The sequence below is a fragment of the Macrotis lagotis genome, chromosome 6, assembly GCF_037893015.1.
Source record: "Macrotis lagotis isolate mMagLag1 chromosome 6, bilby.v1.9.chrom.fasta, whole genome shotgun sequence".
Taxonomy (NCBI): domain Eukaryota; kingdom Metazoa; phylum Chordata; class Mammalia; order Peramelemorphia; family Peramelidae; genus Macrotis; species Macrotis lagotis.
In genome coordinates this window covers 46,730,023-46,747,447 of record NC_133663.1, presented here as the reverse complement: position 1 = coordinate 46,747,447, position 17,425 = coordinate 46,730,023, and the positions used below count along the sequence as shown (strand labels likewise).

At 33.8% G+C, this 17,425-nt stretch overlaps 1 protein-coding gene across 10 annotated transcripts in view; it reads left to right on the top strand.

The window, feature by feature from the left end:
* LOC141490808 (transmembrane 4 L6 family member 4-like) overlaps positions 1 to 17,425 on the top strand; it is a 41,133-nt gene that overhangs the window by 12,009 nt on the left and 11,699 nt on the right. For all 10 annotated transcript variants that reach the window (XM_074191101.1, XM_074191094.1, XM_074191100.1 and 7 more), the window contains one exon: positions 15,760 to 15,896. In XM_074191101.1, coding sequence (XP_074047202.1) covers positions 15,760 to 15,896 — 137 coding nt within the window. The remainder of the gene's footprint in view (positions 1 to 15,759; positions 15,897 to 17,425) is intronic.

Genomic DNA, 17,425 nt, shown 5'->3' with positions numbered 1-17,425 from the left:
ATTAATTTTCTCTTGAGTTTCTTTTCCCACTTTTTCTAATTGATTTTTAAATTCTTTCCTGATCTCTTCTAAGAAGTCTTTCTGGGCTGGAGACCAATTCATATTCTCCTTAGAAGTTCTCTCTCTGAGTTAGGGTGTTTGTCTTTGATGTAGCTTTCAATGGACCCCCTTTCTGCTGGCCTTTCTTCATTTTCCTAGAATTTTGTGTTGAGGGAGGGGCTGGTTCACAGAGGTTTGGTTTTGAAACCCCCAGAGGGGTTATTTTTTAGGTTTTTTCAAGGCAAATTGGGTTAAGTGGCTTGCCCAAGGTCACACAGCTAGGTAATTATTAAATGTCTGAGACTGGATTTGAACCCAGGTACTCCTGACTCCAAGGCCTGTGCTTTATCCACTATGCTACCTAGCCACCCCAACCCCTAGAGGTTTTGCTGACTGGGCTTAATAATTCCCAAGTGGCCAGCAGTGTGTGTGTGGGGGTGTGCTAGAGGCTTTCTCTGGAGTATCTGTGACTTTGATTTGTGGCCCACTCCTTAGGCCTGGAGGGGTGGGGGGAGCAGCAGGGTCTGAATTATCCTTGAACAAAGGGCTAGTTCCTTGAACTATATAGTTAATCTCCTTATTATTCAAGATATCTGCTGCCCAAACCTGAGCCTGGGGGTTGCAGGAAGAGGTTGTTACTGTGTTTGCTCTGGAAAGAGTCCCTTTCTCTCATGGGGATGGGGGTTGGACTCAACTGGAAACATGGGAACTCTGTTGAAAATATGGGGCTCGCTGCCCTGGTCTTCCAGGCCAGCAGAGCTGACCAGATTGATGTCTAGTCACCATGCTGGAGCTCTCCAGCCTTCTGCCCTAGAACTCTCCCTCCAACCTTGCTGGAGCTCTCCTGCTCACTTACAAAGCCACAAGCTTCCCTGGCTGTCCAAAGGTTAGTCCTAGATCACCCTGGCACCCCTGCACTGGCTCTCTACTTCACCCCACTACCCCTGCACTGGATCTCTGCTCTCTGTCCCCAGCTCACCCACATTCCCCTGAGACAAACCTTGTTGGGAGATGTTCTTCTCTTTTTTGTTGTTCTCTGGATTTTGTGGATTTGAATTCTATTAAGAGGCTTGATTCATATTCGTTCTGAGGGAAAGCCAAGAGACCTTTGGACAGTGCCAAGCTCCTTTGATCCCTTAATGTTGATGGAGCCAAGTCTTGTATAATCCTGACTGTGGCTCCTTGGTATCTAAATTGTTTCTTTCTGGCTGCTTGCAGGATTTTCTCTTTTTTTTTATGATAGTTCTGGAATTTGGCCACAATATTCCTTGATGTTTTCATTTGGGGAACCCTTTCTGGAAGGAATCAAAGTATTCTTTCAATAACTATTTTGCCCTCTTGTTCCATGATATCAGAACAATTTTCCAGTTTGAAATGTTTGATGAACAATTGGTAATGAATTCTGAAACTCATGAGAAAGGTTGGGGCAGGATTATAATAGTGCAAAAAGTCATTTGCATAGGGATAACATCTAAACTCATGGGAGTCACCAAGTGCAGAATACAGAAAGAAAAGAGATTCTTCAAGAAACTTGGGGTATCCACAGTTACTGGGTGTGAGATAGATGATGATCTAGTAAAATACATTGAGAAATAATCAGAAAGATTGGAAGAAAAAGCAAAAAATTGAAAGAAAAAAATTGGATCACAAAAATCTGGAAAGTATCTAGGAAGACAGAGTGTTCAACAGTGTTACATGCTGCCAAGGGAGAACTAGAAGAAGAATGGTTGAGGAAAAAGTAGCCACATTTGATCATTAAGAGAAAAAAACTGTTTCAATTGCATTTTGAGTTTAGAAGTCAGATACCAAGATTTGTGTCAGAGAAGAAGCGGCAACTAAAGAGATAACTTTTTCTAGGAGTTTGGCTAAGAAATGGATGATACATATAGGATGAGAACTTGAAAAGATATTTGGGTCTAGTGAAAGTTTTTTAGGTAAAAATAAAATAAAAAATAAAGCTTGGGCAGGATTCCAATAACAGGGAAGAAACCAGTAAATAAGATGGGGACAGAGTGGTGATTTTAGACAAAGGCTGCTAGACAAAATGGAAAGGAATATGGTGAAGGCCAGATCTATAGGAACTGGTCTTGATGAGCAAAAGAGCTACTTCTTCATCAGAGACTAGGGTAATAGAAGCATAAAAAGAGAGATGAAATGAAGAGGATGCGATCAAGAATTAAGATCATTTTGAGATTTTGATTGGATAACTAAAGTGTGTGAGAGCAAAAAACAGATGACACCAAGGTTACAAACTTGGATGATAGGAAAGATAGAGGTGGTCTCTGACCATGGTCACACCCTTAGCACCAGAGATGAAAATTTACTCCAAGTCATTCTGTCTCCAGATCTAGAAATCTGCTATGTTATAAAGACCACCCAGAACTGTAAGATATTTTTAAAATTTTTAAAATTTTTTTCCAATTGCATTTAAAGGTAGTTTTCAGCATTCATTTGTTAAAAGATTTTGAGTTCCACATTTTTCTACCTCCCTCCTTCCCTCCCCTGCTCCATGACAGCAAGTAATCTGATATAGGTTATACATCAATCATATTTAACATAATTTCATTTTAGTCATGCTGTGAAAGAAGAATCAGAACAAAAGAGGGGAAATATGAGAAAGAAAAAAAAATGTTTAGAAAGAGACCTTGCACAAGGTCTTCATTGACATTAATAGTTCTTTCTCTGGATGTGGACAGCATTTTCCATCACAAATCTTTTAGAACTATCTTTGAACTTTAAACTGTTGAGAAGAGTTAAGTCTATCACAGTCAATCATCACACAATGTTGCTGTTAATGTGTACAATGTTGTCCTGGTTCTGCTCATTTCACTCAGCATCAGTTTATAAATGCCTTTTCAGTTTTTTCTGAAGTCCTCCTCCTTATGATTTCTTACAGAATAATAGTATTCCATCCATTTATATAGCACAGTTTGTTCAGCCTTTCCCAATTGATGAGTTTCCCCCTCAATTTCCAATTATTTGTCTCTACAAAACGATGTACATGTATGTCCTTTTCCCTTTTTCTTATGATCTCTGGGATACAGACTTAATATAGTAATATTGCTGGATCAAACAGTATGCACCGATTTAGGGTCGTTTGGGCATAGTTCCAAATAGAGCTGCAAAATTTTTAAAGGTAAATAACTGGTATGCCTCATAACATTATCCTTCAGTGCAACTTACAGCATCTTCTGAATGGGAACATTTAAGAATATTCATATTTAAGTTCCATTAGAAAAACTGTACATGTTCTAAGACATAAATTAGAAATATATTTAAAGAAGCATAAGTACTAATTATATCCTTTATAGATCCACAGGTATAGGGAATGAACCTGTGACTTCACTGATAGAGTGTTCCTAAATTGGGAAACTATCAATGAAGATTAGCATTCTTTCTGCAACTTATAGTCTTAGAGAGTTACCTGGAGTATTAAGAGGTTACAAAGTCAGTGTGTCTGAAGTCACTTCTTTATCTAGTATGCTATCTTGTCTCTTACAGAACCAGAGCATAAAAAAATAATCATTAATATGGGGAATATAAGGAAAAGCCTGACAACTCAACATGGGCAACCTGAATAATAAGTGGATCAAAGAATGAATCCGAAACAATTACTATCCGAAAGAGAATGATAATTATTTGAAATAACCCCAAATTTCTGAATTATTGGTAAAAGTTCTCAGAAGAAAAATAGTATCTTTGAGAATACATATGAACATGCTAGTCAAAAGAAAACAAACAACCCACTAATGACCTTAATATGCAATTTGAATGATTAGAAAATAAATAACTAAATTCTCAATTAGTAAACTTCCTTTCATTTTAAACCCTTCAAATTTTCTTGCCCCTTTCATCTTGTGGCCTCACTAAGTCATGCTTCCTTCTTGATCACCCTGCTTTCTTTGTCACCCTATTTACAATAATAACTATTTTTTGACATTACACTAGATTGACCCCATAAAGGATGTAGAGAATTCCTTGTTCTCCATTGCTATTTGCAGACTCCCTCCACTCCCTCCATTTAGAAATCTTTTCTCCTCGTTCAATCCAAATTTATCCCCGGATCCAAATCTTGGTTAGCTATTATCTTTCAGGCTCCAGGACATTCTCTTCTTTCTCAATGAGTTTAGTGCCTGGTCGAGAGCCTTTCTTTCCTCCTCATCGTCTATCCTTTTACTAGGGAACTTGTATATAATAGAATAATAGAATAATAGAATAATTTTCCCTCAAATACCTCAAATTTCAATTACTGAATCCCATTGTTCATTTCTCCATGATACCTCAGCTATACACAGAGATAGTTATAATCTTTATACTGCCATTACCCACAGATGTTCCACTTCTGTTTTGAAATTAAAACAGTAATAACAATAATAATAATAATAGCTGGCATTTATGTAGTGCCAATACCATACTAAGTTCTTTACAATTATCTCATTCTATCTTCACAAAACTCTGGGAAGTAGGTGTTATTATTATCACACCCATTTTTACAAAAGAGGAAACTGAACCAAACAGTGGTCAGCCCATGCATAGGCTCACACTAATATTAAGTATTGAGGTTTGACTTGAATTCAAGTTTTCCTGGTGTCCTGAGAGAATTCTATCCACTATGCAACTTAGCTTCAAATTCTAATTCTAATCATAATCATAATTATTACAAATATCTAATCATAATTTTTAAAATGTTTTTCTTTTTCTAAGTCCATCCATTTTTTTTCATAAGTATTTATTTTCTCCTTTCTTCTTTCTTCCCTTATTGGACAGTGAAAGAAGAAAACTCTTATAGCAAATACATGGTCAATCAGAGGAAAAAATTCCATATTGTTCATATCTAAAAATGTATGACTCATTGTTCAACTTGAGTCCCTCATGTTTTACTGAGAGGCCGGTAATATCATCAGTCCTCTAACATTGTCTTTGTACTGATCAGAATAATAACATCTTTTAATTTTTTGATAATTTTCCAGTATAAATTTTCTCAAATTCTTTATATTTTGACAATATCAATTGCTATATTTATTGCAATGCTTTCTAGTGGTTCTTTCCCTCCTTTCAACAGGAATGGTTATTAAATATTGTCAAAGCCTTCTTAACATCAATATAATCATGATGTTCTTATTTATTTTATTAACATATATTTATCATCTTCCTTATTTTGAAAAAAACAATTCTTAATTCCATGTATAAATCCAACCTGGTGATAGTATATAATCTTTCTAATATATGTTGTGATCTGTATATGAAATCATTCTAGTATTTTGTATAATTTTTTCATTAATATTAAAATATTGATTATAGCTTTCTTTTTATATGTTCATTTATGTGTCAAGACTATATGTATATTATATAAGGAATTTGAAAGAGTCTCTCCTGGATTTTTAGTTTATGCAATATTAGAATTAAATGTTTTTTGAATCTTCTTTAGAATTCATTTATAAATTTAACTGTTCTAGAGTTCATGGGGAACATGGGGAGTTTACTACTGTTCAGTTAGTTTTTTCTGATATTGGATTACTTAAATAATCTTATTTCTTTCTACTTTAATCTGAGTAGTTTTATTCTTAAAAGTATTCATCTATTTCCTCAGTGGTAATGAGTTATATCAACATACAGTTCAGTAAAATATTTTTGAAAATTTTTTATTTCTGTTTCAATTGCTTTGAATTCATTTCTTTCATGTATGATATAAATATCTTTGCCTTTTTCTTGCTCTAAAAAAGATAAGCCTTTTGTTTTCCTATTTGTTTTATTTAGCTGGTTTTTTAATCAGTTCCTAGTTTTATCAATCAAATCAACTTTGAGGCCTTTTTCTTTCAATTTTATCAAACATTTTTACTTTTGGAAATTCTACTTTGTTGTTTATTTGTGGGATTTGGATTTCTCATTTTAATTTTTTTCTAATCACAAACTCAGTTCATTAATTCTTCACTTTTTTATGAAAATGTTGAAATATAAATTTCCTCTTAAAGATTACTTTAACTGTATTCCAGAAATATTGTTATTTTAAGTGAAATTTTTTGTTTCTATATTTTGTTCTTTGACCCATTAGTCCTTTAGAATTAAGTTATTTTGTCTTAATTTTTGATTCTTCAAGGACTCTTTATTTAATATATTTTATTTCATTATGATCAGTAAATGATGTGCTTATCATTCCAGTTTTTCTGTATTTTTGGTGAGGTTTTATGCCTTTATATTTGGTGATTGTTGGTTTTTATATATATTGAGGGTTCTCCATTATTATGTTTTTCTCTTTTCAGGTCAGTTTTTCTTTAAATATTTAGATTCTATGCTATTTGGTAAGTGTTGATTTGTTATCTATGGAGCTTTTAAAATCATATTTAAGTTTCCTACTTATCTCTTTTTAGTTCCATTTTCTGTAGATTTAGCTAAAATCCTGATGGTTATTCTTCATTTTTAAAGTTCAACTGGAGAATAATAGATTCTCATTTTGAATCATGGTTTCGAATCAGGTTTTGAACCTTATGTGAAATTGATATTAATCTTAGTCATTCAAGTGTATTTCTTTAAACAGCTTATTGTTGGGTTCTGTTTTATAATCCATTTTGTGAGTGAGTTTGTCCCATTGTTTGAATTGTGTTTTTTAATTGCACATTTAGCTCCATTCTATCATTTTATACTTTTTTTTCCTCTCTCCTCATTTTCAATCTACTTAGTTAAGAATAGGTCTGGTCAAATATCAATTCAAAATTTTTAAATAAACTTTTAGAAAAAAATTAAAAATCATTAAATTGTAAGATAAGTTAAATTTAATACAGGACTATTTCTACATCATATTAAAACAGGAATATTTCAAACCATGATTATTATATCAATGAGTGCAAAAAAACCCTTTAAAAAAGAACATTTTTCCTTTAGTTTGGATTTGATTCTCCTTTCACAACATGGATAATATATATATATATATATATGATTAGCATAATTGCACATATAGAGTCTATATTAGATGGTTTTCTGTTGGAGAACAGATAGGGAAGGGATGGAGAGAGAGAGAGAAAACTGTAAAACTCAAAACTGCAAAAAAAATTTGATTGGTGAATACTGTTGCATATTGTTAGAAAATCAAATAAAGAAAAAAGAAATAAAGAATGACTTGAGAAATTGGAAGATGTTCAATTCTCACAACTGGTAAGGACAGGCAGTGTCAGAAACAAACCATTTTTTAAAAAGAGACAGTGAAATGAAAGAGAGGAGAGGGGGTGCAGAGAAAAGATGGAAGGAAATATATTTCATTGATAAAGTATTCATTTCTCAAATATATAGAGAACTGAGTTAAATGTATAAGTCATTCAGTTGATAAATGGTCAAGGTATATGAACAGATAGATTTCAGTATGCAAAGCTATAATCATGAAAAAATGGTTTAATCACTCTTGATTAGAGAAATGCAAATTAAAACAACTCTTGAGATACTACCTCACACCTATCAAATTGGCAATATGACAGAAAAGGAAAATCACAAATGTTAGAGGGAATGTGAAAAAATTTAAACACTAATGTACTGTTGGTGAAGTTGTGAATTGATCCAACTATTTTGAAGAGCAATTTGGAACTAATATCCAAAAGGCTATATAGCATTGTGCAGACTCTTTAATACAGCAAACATCCCTAGATCTATATCCCAAAAAGATTTTTTAAAAAAGGAAATGGACTTATATATACAAAAAAAATACAGCAGCTCTTTTTGAGGTGACAAGGAATTGGAAATGGAGGAGTTGCCCATCAATTGCAGAATGACTAAACAAGTTATGTTATATGATTGTAATGGAATATTATTGTGTTATAAAAAATGATGAACAGGATGCACTCAGAGAAACCTGGGAAGACTTAATGAACTTATGCAAAGTGAAGCAAGCAAAACCAGAAGAATAGTGTAAATGGTAACAGCAATATTGTCCAATAATGAGCTGTGAGTGAGTGACTTACAATAATACAATGATCCAAGATAATTCCAAAGGACTTAAAATCATAAGTGCTATCCATAACAAGAGAAAGAACTGATCAAGTCTAAATGCAAATTGAAGCATACTTTTTTACTTTGTTTTTTGGAGCTTTTTTGTCTTTGTTTTCTTATACAATGTGACTAATATGAACATGTGTTTTACATGATTGCACATGTATAACCTTTATCAAATTGCTTGCCTATTCAATGAGGATGAAGGGAGAAAGAAAGAATTTGGAACTCAAAATTTTTTAAGATGTGTCAAAATTGTTTTCATGTGTAATTAGAAAAAATAAATTGTTTAAAGTGATTGTGAGGTTTTTATTTCTATTTCTCTCTGATTATAGAAATTTGCTATGAAAGGAAATAAAAGGAGGGACATAGTTCACAAATCACAACAATAGTAAAACCTCCCCCTTAGCTCTGTTTAATTCTAGGCAAGATTCATGTCTGACACCCAATTACATGCAGCAAAATCCCATATTTATTCCTAGAGGCCAGGCTCAGGATTGACCAGTAGAAAACATTCCTGTTCAAAAATGAAATTACACAATGGGAATACTGAGTCAAGAGAATCTGCCTTCAGCTATTCCAAGATCATCCTCTCAAATTTCCCTGAAACAAAAAATCCACCTGAAGCAGTTCTCAAATCACATTCCCTTTGATCAACATATGGGATTTACCCCTGAATAGTAGATTACTGAAATGATAATTCAAATGCTTATACCTGAATTCAAAACTCAGAACAATATCAAATTATCAAGTAATTTTACCTCAACTAGCAAGTTCCACTAATCATAGTTTAGAGTTAGAAACAGCAATCATTTGGATCATGTTGTTGCAAAAAAAAAACAAGTAACAAGGAGGCAGAGCCAAGATGACAGCATTAGAACAACCTTTCCTAGGAGCTCTCTCCAAATTATTGCAAAAACCTTAAAATTATGACTCAACTAAAGTTTTGAGAGACAGAACCCACTGAAAGACCCAGTGAGGCAATTCTCAGACCATGGGCTCTGCTCCTTGAGGTTGGAGGGGGCAACAAAGCAGTTAGGATCACCATGCAGGAGTGAAGGCGTTCCAGCCCTCCAGAAACAGTCTGCGAATGGGTCCCTGGGAGCACCAGCTCCTGATAGCAGAAGCTGTTTCCTGACCTGCCAACCCCAGGGAACACCAAGCACAACTTGGAAGATCAGCGGGAAAAACCTCTGCCAGAGCTAGTGCAAAAGCCCAAGCCAGCATGGGCCATCAGCGCAGCCCAGACCCCAGGAAACAGAAGCAGGCCCCAGAGCTGCCAACAAGAAGCTGCCAGACAGCTGCATCCAGAGCTCTCAGCCCACAGAAGGTAAGGGAATGGGGAAGACTGTCGAGGTCTCTCCTCTGTCCTTGGGACAGGACTCTGGTGCTTTGTCCATATTCAAACCCTGGTCGCAGTCTGGGGTCCACCATTGTCATAGAGCAGGGACCCCTCCTTCCAACTCCAAGAGAGAGGGGTGTGCTTGTGGTTATTCACAGACTAAAGCACAGGCAGGAGAGCAGTCAGAGTCTCTCATAAGACCTTGAAGGAACTGAAGTCCTTGCAGAAGGTGTTCCAATAATACTCAAAAGCTCGGGAAGTACCCCAAAACCAGGCCAAAGGCTGAGGAAATGAGTAAACAGAGAAAAGGAACTGAGCATAGGCAATTACTTTGGTCCCATGGTAGATCAAAACACAGAAGATGAGAAAAGTCCAAACTTCTGCATCTAAAGCCTCCAAGAAAAATAAGAATTGGGCTCAAACAATGGCAGAACTCAAAAAACATTTTGAAAAGTAATAGAGAAAGGAAAAATTGGGAAGAGAAATGAGACGCCAGAAAAACATGAAAACTAAATCAGCAGCTTAGTGAAGGAGATCTAAAAAAATGCTGAAGAAAACAACATGCTAAAAACCAGTTTGGGTCAAATGGAAAGAGCAGTTCAAAAAGTTAATAGGAAGAATTACCTTAAAAAGCAGAATTGGCCAGATGGAAAAGGAGATAAGAAAGTTCTCTGAGGAAAACAACTCCGTCAAATGTAGAATGGAACTAAAGGAAGCTGATGACTTTGTGAAAAATCAAGACACAATAAAACAATATCAAAATAATGAAAACTACAAGAAAACGTGAAATATCTCATTGAAAAAACTGACCTTGAAAACAGATCCAAAAGAAATAATTTTAAAATTATTGGGCTACCTGAAAGTCATGATCAGGAAATGAGCTGCCTAGCTGCCCTGGGATTTTTATTTTTTGTGGGAGGAGGAGGTATTATATTTACTCAACAAGACTATTTTAGTAATGTGTAAATAAATAAAAATGTAAAAAAATGAGGAAGAAAACATAACTATTTTTTAAATGACTGGTATGTATAGATAGATAGATAGATAGATAGATAGATAGATAGATAGATATGTATATGTATACCAGCTCTAAATATATCCTTATTGTGTCTAGCCTTTTTTGGGGGGGGAGAAAAAAAAATTTACTTTATAACTTTATTATATATTTAAAAGGCAAAGCAAGTTGAATTTATTAGGTTTCCAGTTTCATGTGAATCATCTTTTTAATATATTATAAAAATGCTTTTTATTCATAAATTTAAAAAAATTAAAAATAAATATTATGACTTCTGGGAAAAAAAAAACCAATTAACATTCAGTTCTTTTTTCTTCTTCAGTTTAAATTCATCCTAGTATAAAAATCCATCATTAGAAAATAAAAAATAGGGGTGGCTTGGTGGTGCAGTGGATAGAGCACCAGCCCTGGAGTAAGAAGGACCTGAGTTCAAATCTGACCTCAAACACTTAATAATTACCTAGCTGTGTGGCCTTGGGCAAGTCACTTAACCCCATTGCCTTGGCAAAAAATAAAATAAAAATAATTACAATCTGGAATTCTACATAGTGACTATTATGATAATTCACTCAAAAAACCAGGAAATATTAGCTAACTACTGAAAATCTCCAGACTTATAGATGTCCATCTCTTAGTCATTGAATATTAACCCCTTATGCCAAAAATAAATCTTTAAGAATGGAGGTCTGTTAAGAGTAAATTGGTTCAAACTGACTTCAATACATACAATTTCATATATAATTTTCAGTATCATAAATCATCACAAAAATCATTTCTACACTATAAGCAAACTCCATCCCCCACTTTTGACAATATGTGTTTATGATGGAACAGGTTTTTCAGCAAACCAATTTATTATTCATAACATTTAACAGGTATTTTTCACAAAGCTGATAAGATTTTATGACCTTACCCTAGTAGTTGGTCCCAAGAACCCTAGTGAATTTTCAAATAAGGAGATTTTACAAGATCACCCACTACTTTCAGAGTGTCTTCTGACAAAGATTTACACAAATAGTCTAGCATTGTCATCTCCCTCTTTAGGGGTCCATGAGGATTTAATATTCCTTACCTAATAACTAAAATAATCCCTTTATTGGTTCTTCAAAAGACAGAATTTTAGTATCCTATATTCAAATAATTCCCCATTGTGTGTATATTACTACACCTTCCATATCACAAAGAATGACAACATATAAAGTTTCTTATATCCTTATCCTAATAAAATCAAAACCTCACTCAAATCTCTTTCCAAAACTTCAAACCCTTTGCTTACAAATTTCCATTCAGTTATTAAACTTAGGCAACAATTTAAACTTTTTATCCAGTTCCATTTATATCTTCTTGCTTTTTCTTATCCTTTCAAAACTATATCTCTCATTTCTTCCATATTCTGATGCAATACTTTCCTATTTACTCAGTTCCTTTCATCTTTAGTTCTCAGTCATATCCCAGACTATCTATTAAACTAATCTTCAATTCACTGAATTTCTTCATTTCAATTTGGCAATAATTTTTACACACCCTATTTAATTGCAATATTGTCATCTTTGTGATTAAGAATGTACCAATTCTAAGTCTTATACACTCTCTTTTGATGACCTTGTTTCTGGTTTACCTAAACATTTAGTTCTATTCTAGCATTCAAGAAGAAAATATAGTGATAACTCTAAAACATTTTTGTGAATTAAATTTTATTTATTCTTAAGTGACTTCCTGATTTAAACAAACTTTTTCAGTTTTTGTAGTGTGGGAAATAGTTGATAACTGACAATTCCAAAGTACTAGATAAATTTCAATTGAAAACTACAATCCTTTTTATTCCCCTTTCTCTAATCAGTGAATTCCCTTTCTGCCTTGGCACAAAACCAATAATTCTGTCACTCTCCAGGGAAAGAGTGATAAAAGGTCTAAATATTGTTTCCAGGTAACTTCCAGTTTTTTGTCTTGTTTTCTCTGTTTTAAAAATCTTCATAATGTTGCCCAAACTCACTTGAACATTTCAGCATTTATAAAAACATTTAAGCCACAATTTAAAATTTCAGTCACAAATTTAGTCTTGAATTAGCAGAAAATGCAAAATGTCATAAATCTCCACTGGTGATGAACAAACATTCCCTTTCTTCTTCTCCACCTTTATCTCTATACTCTCTAATCTGGCCAAGTTTTAGAAATTCAGAGAAGAAAGATTACCTTTTAAAGGTTTAGAAAAATCCCTCACATCATTTCTTCCAGGAAAAAAGTTCATTAATGTACACAGATAACATGAGAAGACAGATAGGAAAGCATTTGCTAACATAATTCCTTTAAAAACATCACTATGCACAAGTAAAAGTCCCTTTTATTGTCATATTTGGGTATTTTCTTATATATATTTTAGACTATTTATTAGTAACAAATTTATTTATTACTAACACTTTATTTCTCAGTCTTATCCCAGACTATCTATTGAACTAATCTAGTCACACTAGATAGAAACAATACTGCAACACAAAATCATATTGGAACTTCTCCAATAGTGTTGCAATTTTACTTTGGTTCAAAGGGGTTGAGACCAAGGAAAGAATCCAATCTCCAGTGTGTTGCTATGGAGAAGTCCTTCAGTGAAATTTTTCACTGGAGGGTCTTCTAAAGAATCTCCTAGGGAATGGCCTCCTTTCCTCAATCCCTTCATAACTGCCAACAGGTTGTAACAAAAAAACTGAATCAACAGAGTTCCCTTCAATTTATTAGTAAAGTTATCAGTTATCAGTTATCAATAAGGGGGTCTTTAACTGCTCAACAAACCAAGAATTCTTAGGTGGGATTACAAGATTTCTTGTGGTTTAGGAAAGTGGATAAAAATAGAATAGTGCAAAGACAAGTTGCAGGACTGAGTCCTAGGGAAAGCTGATTGTCCACCTGCAACCTATTCTTATTACAATAATTTAAGACAATTACAAATGATTTGTGATGAAAAAATATCAGCCGCCTCAAGAGAAAAAGAACAATGTACTCTAAGGGCAAATGAATGCATAATTTTTTTTGCTATTTTTTTTGCTTTGCTTGTGATATGGCTAATATGGAAATATGTTTTAGATTATTTCACATGTATAATTGATACTGTATATCTTCTAGGGGTGGGGAATGAGTAGTTAGAAGGGAGATAATCTAGAAATCAAAAAATTAAAAGGAAAAAGAATATTTTAAAAATAAATAAATGAAAAACAAATTTTAAAAATAATATCAAGATTTAAAAAGTTGTCTACCGGAGGGGAAATCAAATATCTCTAATAAAAGTTTGGCATCTAAGAAGAAAAAACAAAAAAACCCAGTTAAGTGATCAAGATATTTGGATAAATAGTCCTCAAAAGACAATTAAAAGGGGCAGCTAGGTGGCCCAGTGAATAGAGCACCAACCTTTGAATCAGGAGAACCGAGTTCAAATTTGACCTCAGACATATAGTATTTACCTAGCTGTGTGACCTTGGGCAAGTCACTTAACCCCACTGCCTTGCAAAAACAAACAAAAGGAAAATTAAAAACAATAGTAAGTCAATAATCTATGTTAAGCAGCTAATGTACGATAGGCACTGTCCTAGACATGAGATAGCCCTAGACTAAAAATGAAATAGTTCTCATCTATTGAGAAAAACATCATGGACAGAAATAAGTATATCCTAGGCAAAGGGGACAATTAGTGCATAGGCACAGAGTTTGATAAAGAACAGCAAGGAGGCCAGTTTGGCTGGCCTGTAGAATGTGTAAAAGAGAGTGATAGATCTGAAAGGAAAGTTGGAGCCAGTTTATGAAGTTCAACAGAGAAATTTTTATTTGATCTGAGAGGCAGTAAGAAGTCATTGGGATTTAATGAGTAGGGGACTGACATGTCAGACATACATTTAAGGAAAAATTATTTCAGCAACTATATAAAATGCTAATTCATTCAATAATCATTTCATCTCATATCCAGAAAATTGACAAAGATAAATAAATGTTGGAGTAATAATTGCTGAAGTCTATGGAAAGACAGGAGCACTAATCACATTAATAAAATTTCTGTGAAGTCATGAATTGACCTAAGTTTCAGTAAATTAGAATTATGCTATGAAAGTTACTAATATGTCCTTATCCTTTGAACTCAAAGATCTCACTGCCAGGAATATACTCTGAAAAAGATAGGAAAACACTAAACACTAAAATATTCATAGCTACACTTTTTGTAGCAGCAAAGAACTGGAAATAAAATAGCTATCTATCCAGTGGGAAATAGTAATGGGCTACTTACTGTACCATAAGAAATTATAAAATTGTATACTCTATATCTGATTACTCACTCAGGGAGAAGGGAGGGGAGGAAAGGAGGATGGAAATTTAAAATTCAAAACTTTTTTAAAAATGTTAAAAATTGTTTTAAATATAATTTTAAATGTAATTGTGTAAAAAAACTAATACACACACACATATTTAAAATGATTAAATTTGAGGAAGATAGAGAAACCCACTTATTTGATCTGATGCAAAATGAAGTATCAAAACTAAGAAATAATATGAACAATGATTGCAATAGCGCAGATAGAAAGAATGATAACAAATAAGCTCAAAACTGAACGCTAATTATAATGATCTGGCTTGGCTCCAAAGGAAAGTATATCTACTTCCTTTTCTTTTTCTTTTCCATTTCAAAAGAAGAAAATATGTAACAATATGTGAACAGGCACCAAACACACAAGCTAGAGAAGTGAAATTGCAATATGACATATCATATGTCTATAAGCAAGTGAGGGAAAAAATTGGGGAGTGAGGAAGGTTGGCAAACTACCTTTGAAAAGTTGGTGTCTGCATAGTAAGTAAGCATCAACTGTTTACTTCAGGATGTTTATGTACCAATGACTGAGTAATCAATTAAATAGTTTCAATATAGCTTCTCTGTCTCAGTTCCCTCATCTAGAAAATAGGAAAAATGAAATATGTACTCCACATGTACATTATTTCTAGGTATATACACATACATACCTAGAAATAATGTACATGTGGGAGTATATACATATATATATATACACATATACATACCTAGAAATAATGTACATGTGGGAGTACATATATATATATATATATATATATATATATGATATCTAATAGACATTTAACTTTAAAAGTAGACAGTCATCTTAAATGATAAGCCACTGCTACCACTGACTGTGACTGTAGGACAATTGGACAAATGACAGATGTTGTCTTGAGATAATGTTGAGAACCATTGCCTTTAAGAGTAGAGGCAATGTCAATTTATTTTAGTAGAGGCAGTTTTCTTCATCTGAGAGTTAGTTCTCCTAATTAAAATCCCAGGTCAAGTCCCTATCAATATTATGGATTGAAAATTATTTAACTTTTTCTCTTTGTTTTTCAGATGGTTCATTCCATAATACTTGCCGTAATTGGAATTCTAGGAGCTTTATATGGACTATCAATAGCAATGATTGCTATCAAAAGGGGTCCCAAATGTGATATAGGAAATTACAGATGGATGTATCCCTTCCATGACTGGTAAGAACAAATACTGCAAGCATATGTCCTCTACCCATAAGGATCCCTAGTGGTTACCTTCTCTACAGCAAAATCAACATATGTTAACATATGTTTTACACAACTTTTTTTAATATTAGGTGATAGAAAGGCCAAATGGCAAATGGGGAAAAACAATGGCCTTTAGAAATTTCATATGCCAATCTCATGTTATGGAGAGGCCAAGATACCCCAAATAACTCTGAGTCAAAAACAATAGCTGTCAAAGGATATGGTAGTTAGAAGGAACCTTAGAAATCTAGATTAATCACACTCATTTTTAATAGAATTTCATTTTTTTTTCCAATTACATGTAATATGAATTTTTAGCATTCATTCTTTACAAAAATTCCAAATTTTCTCCTCCCCCTGCTTCATCTTCCCTAAAACAGCAAGCAACTTGATATAGGTTACATATATTCAATCATGTAAAACATATGTCCAAATTAATCATGTTCTACATTAATCATGCGAAAATACCATGGTTCAATCTGCATTCAGAGTCCTTTCTCTGCATGAGGACAAAATTTTCCATCATGAGTCTTTTGGGATTGTCTTAGATTCTAGCATTGCTGAGAATAGCTAATTCAATCATGTTTGATCATTGCAAAATGTTGCTATTACTGTATATATAATATTTTGGTATTACTCTACTTTGCATCAGTTCATGTGTGTCTTTCTAGGTTTTTCTTGAAATCTGCCTGTACTTAGAGAACAGTCATATTCCATTACATTTCTTATTTAGCCATTCCCCAATTGATGGGCATCCCTGGAATTTCTAATTCTTTGCCACCACAAAAAAGGGTGCTATAAATATTTATCGTGTGTGTGTGTGTGTGTGTGTGTGTGTGTGTGTGTGTGTGTATCCTTTTCCTTTTTTATGATATCTTTGGATTAAAGACCTAGCAGTGGTATTGCTGAATCAAAAGGCAAGCACAGTTTGATTGCCCTTTGGGCATAATTTCAAAAGCTTTCCAGAGTAGTTGAATCAGTTCATCCAGATAGAACATTCAGGGGTGGCTAGGTGGCACAGTGGATAGAGCACCAGCCCTGAAGTCAGGAGGACCTAAGTTCAAATCTGATCTCAGACAATTAAAAATTGCCTAGCTGTGTGACTTTGGGTTAGTCACTTAACCCCATTGCTTTGCAGACACCTTTAAAAAAAAAGGAATAACAAGATTCAGAGCAGCTAGGTGGCGCAGTAGAGAGAGCACCGGCCCTGGAGTCAGGAAGAGCAGAGTTGAAATCCAGCTTCAGACACTTAATAATTAGCTAGCTGTATGGCCTTGAGCAAGCCACTCAACTCCATTGCCTTGCAAAAGAAATCTAAAACAAACAAACAAAAAAAGATAGCACATTCATTTTAAAGTGAAGGAAGGGATACTAATGTGAAACTTGAACGTTCTAAGTCCAGTATATTATTCCTTCTGAAAGGGGGAGCAGTATGTGTATGTGCCAGGGTAGGGGGGGGCTTTAATAGCTTTTGGGGAGGCACAAAGGAAAGACAAAGG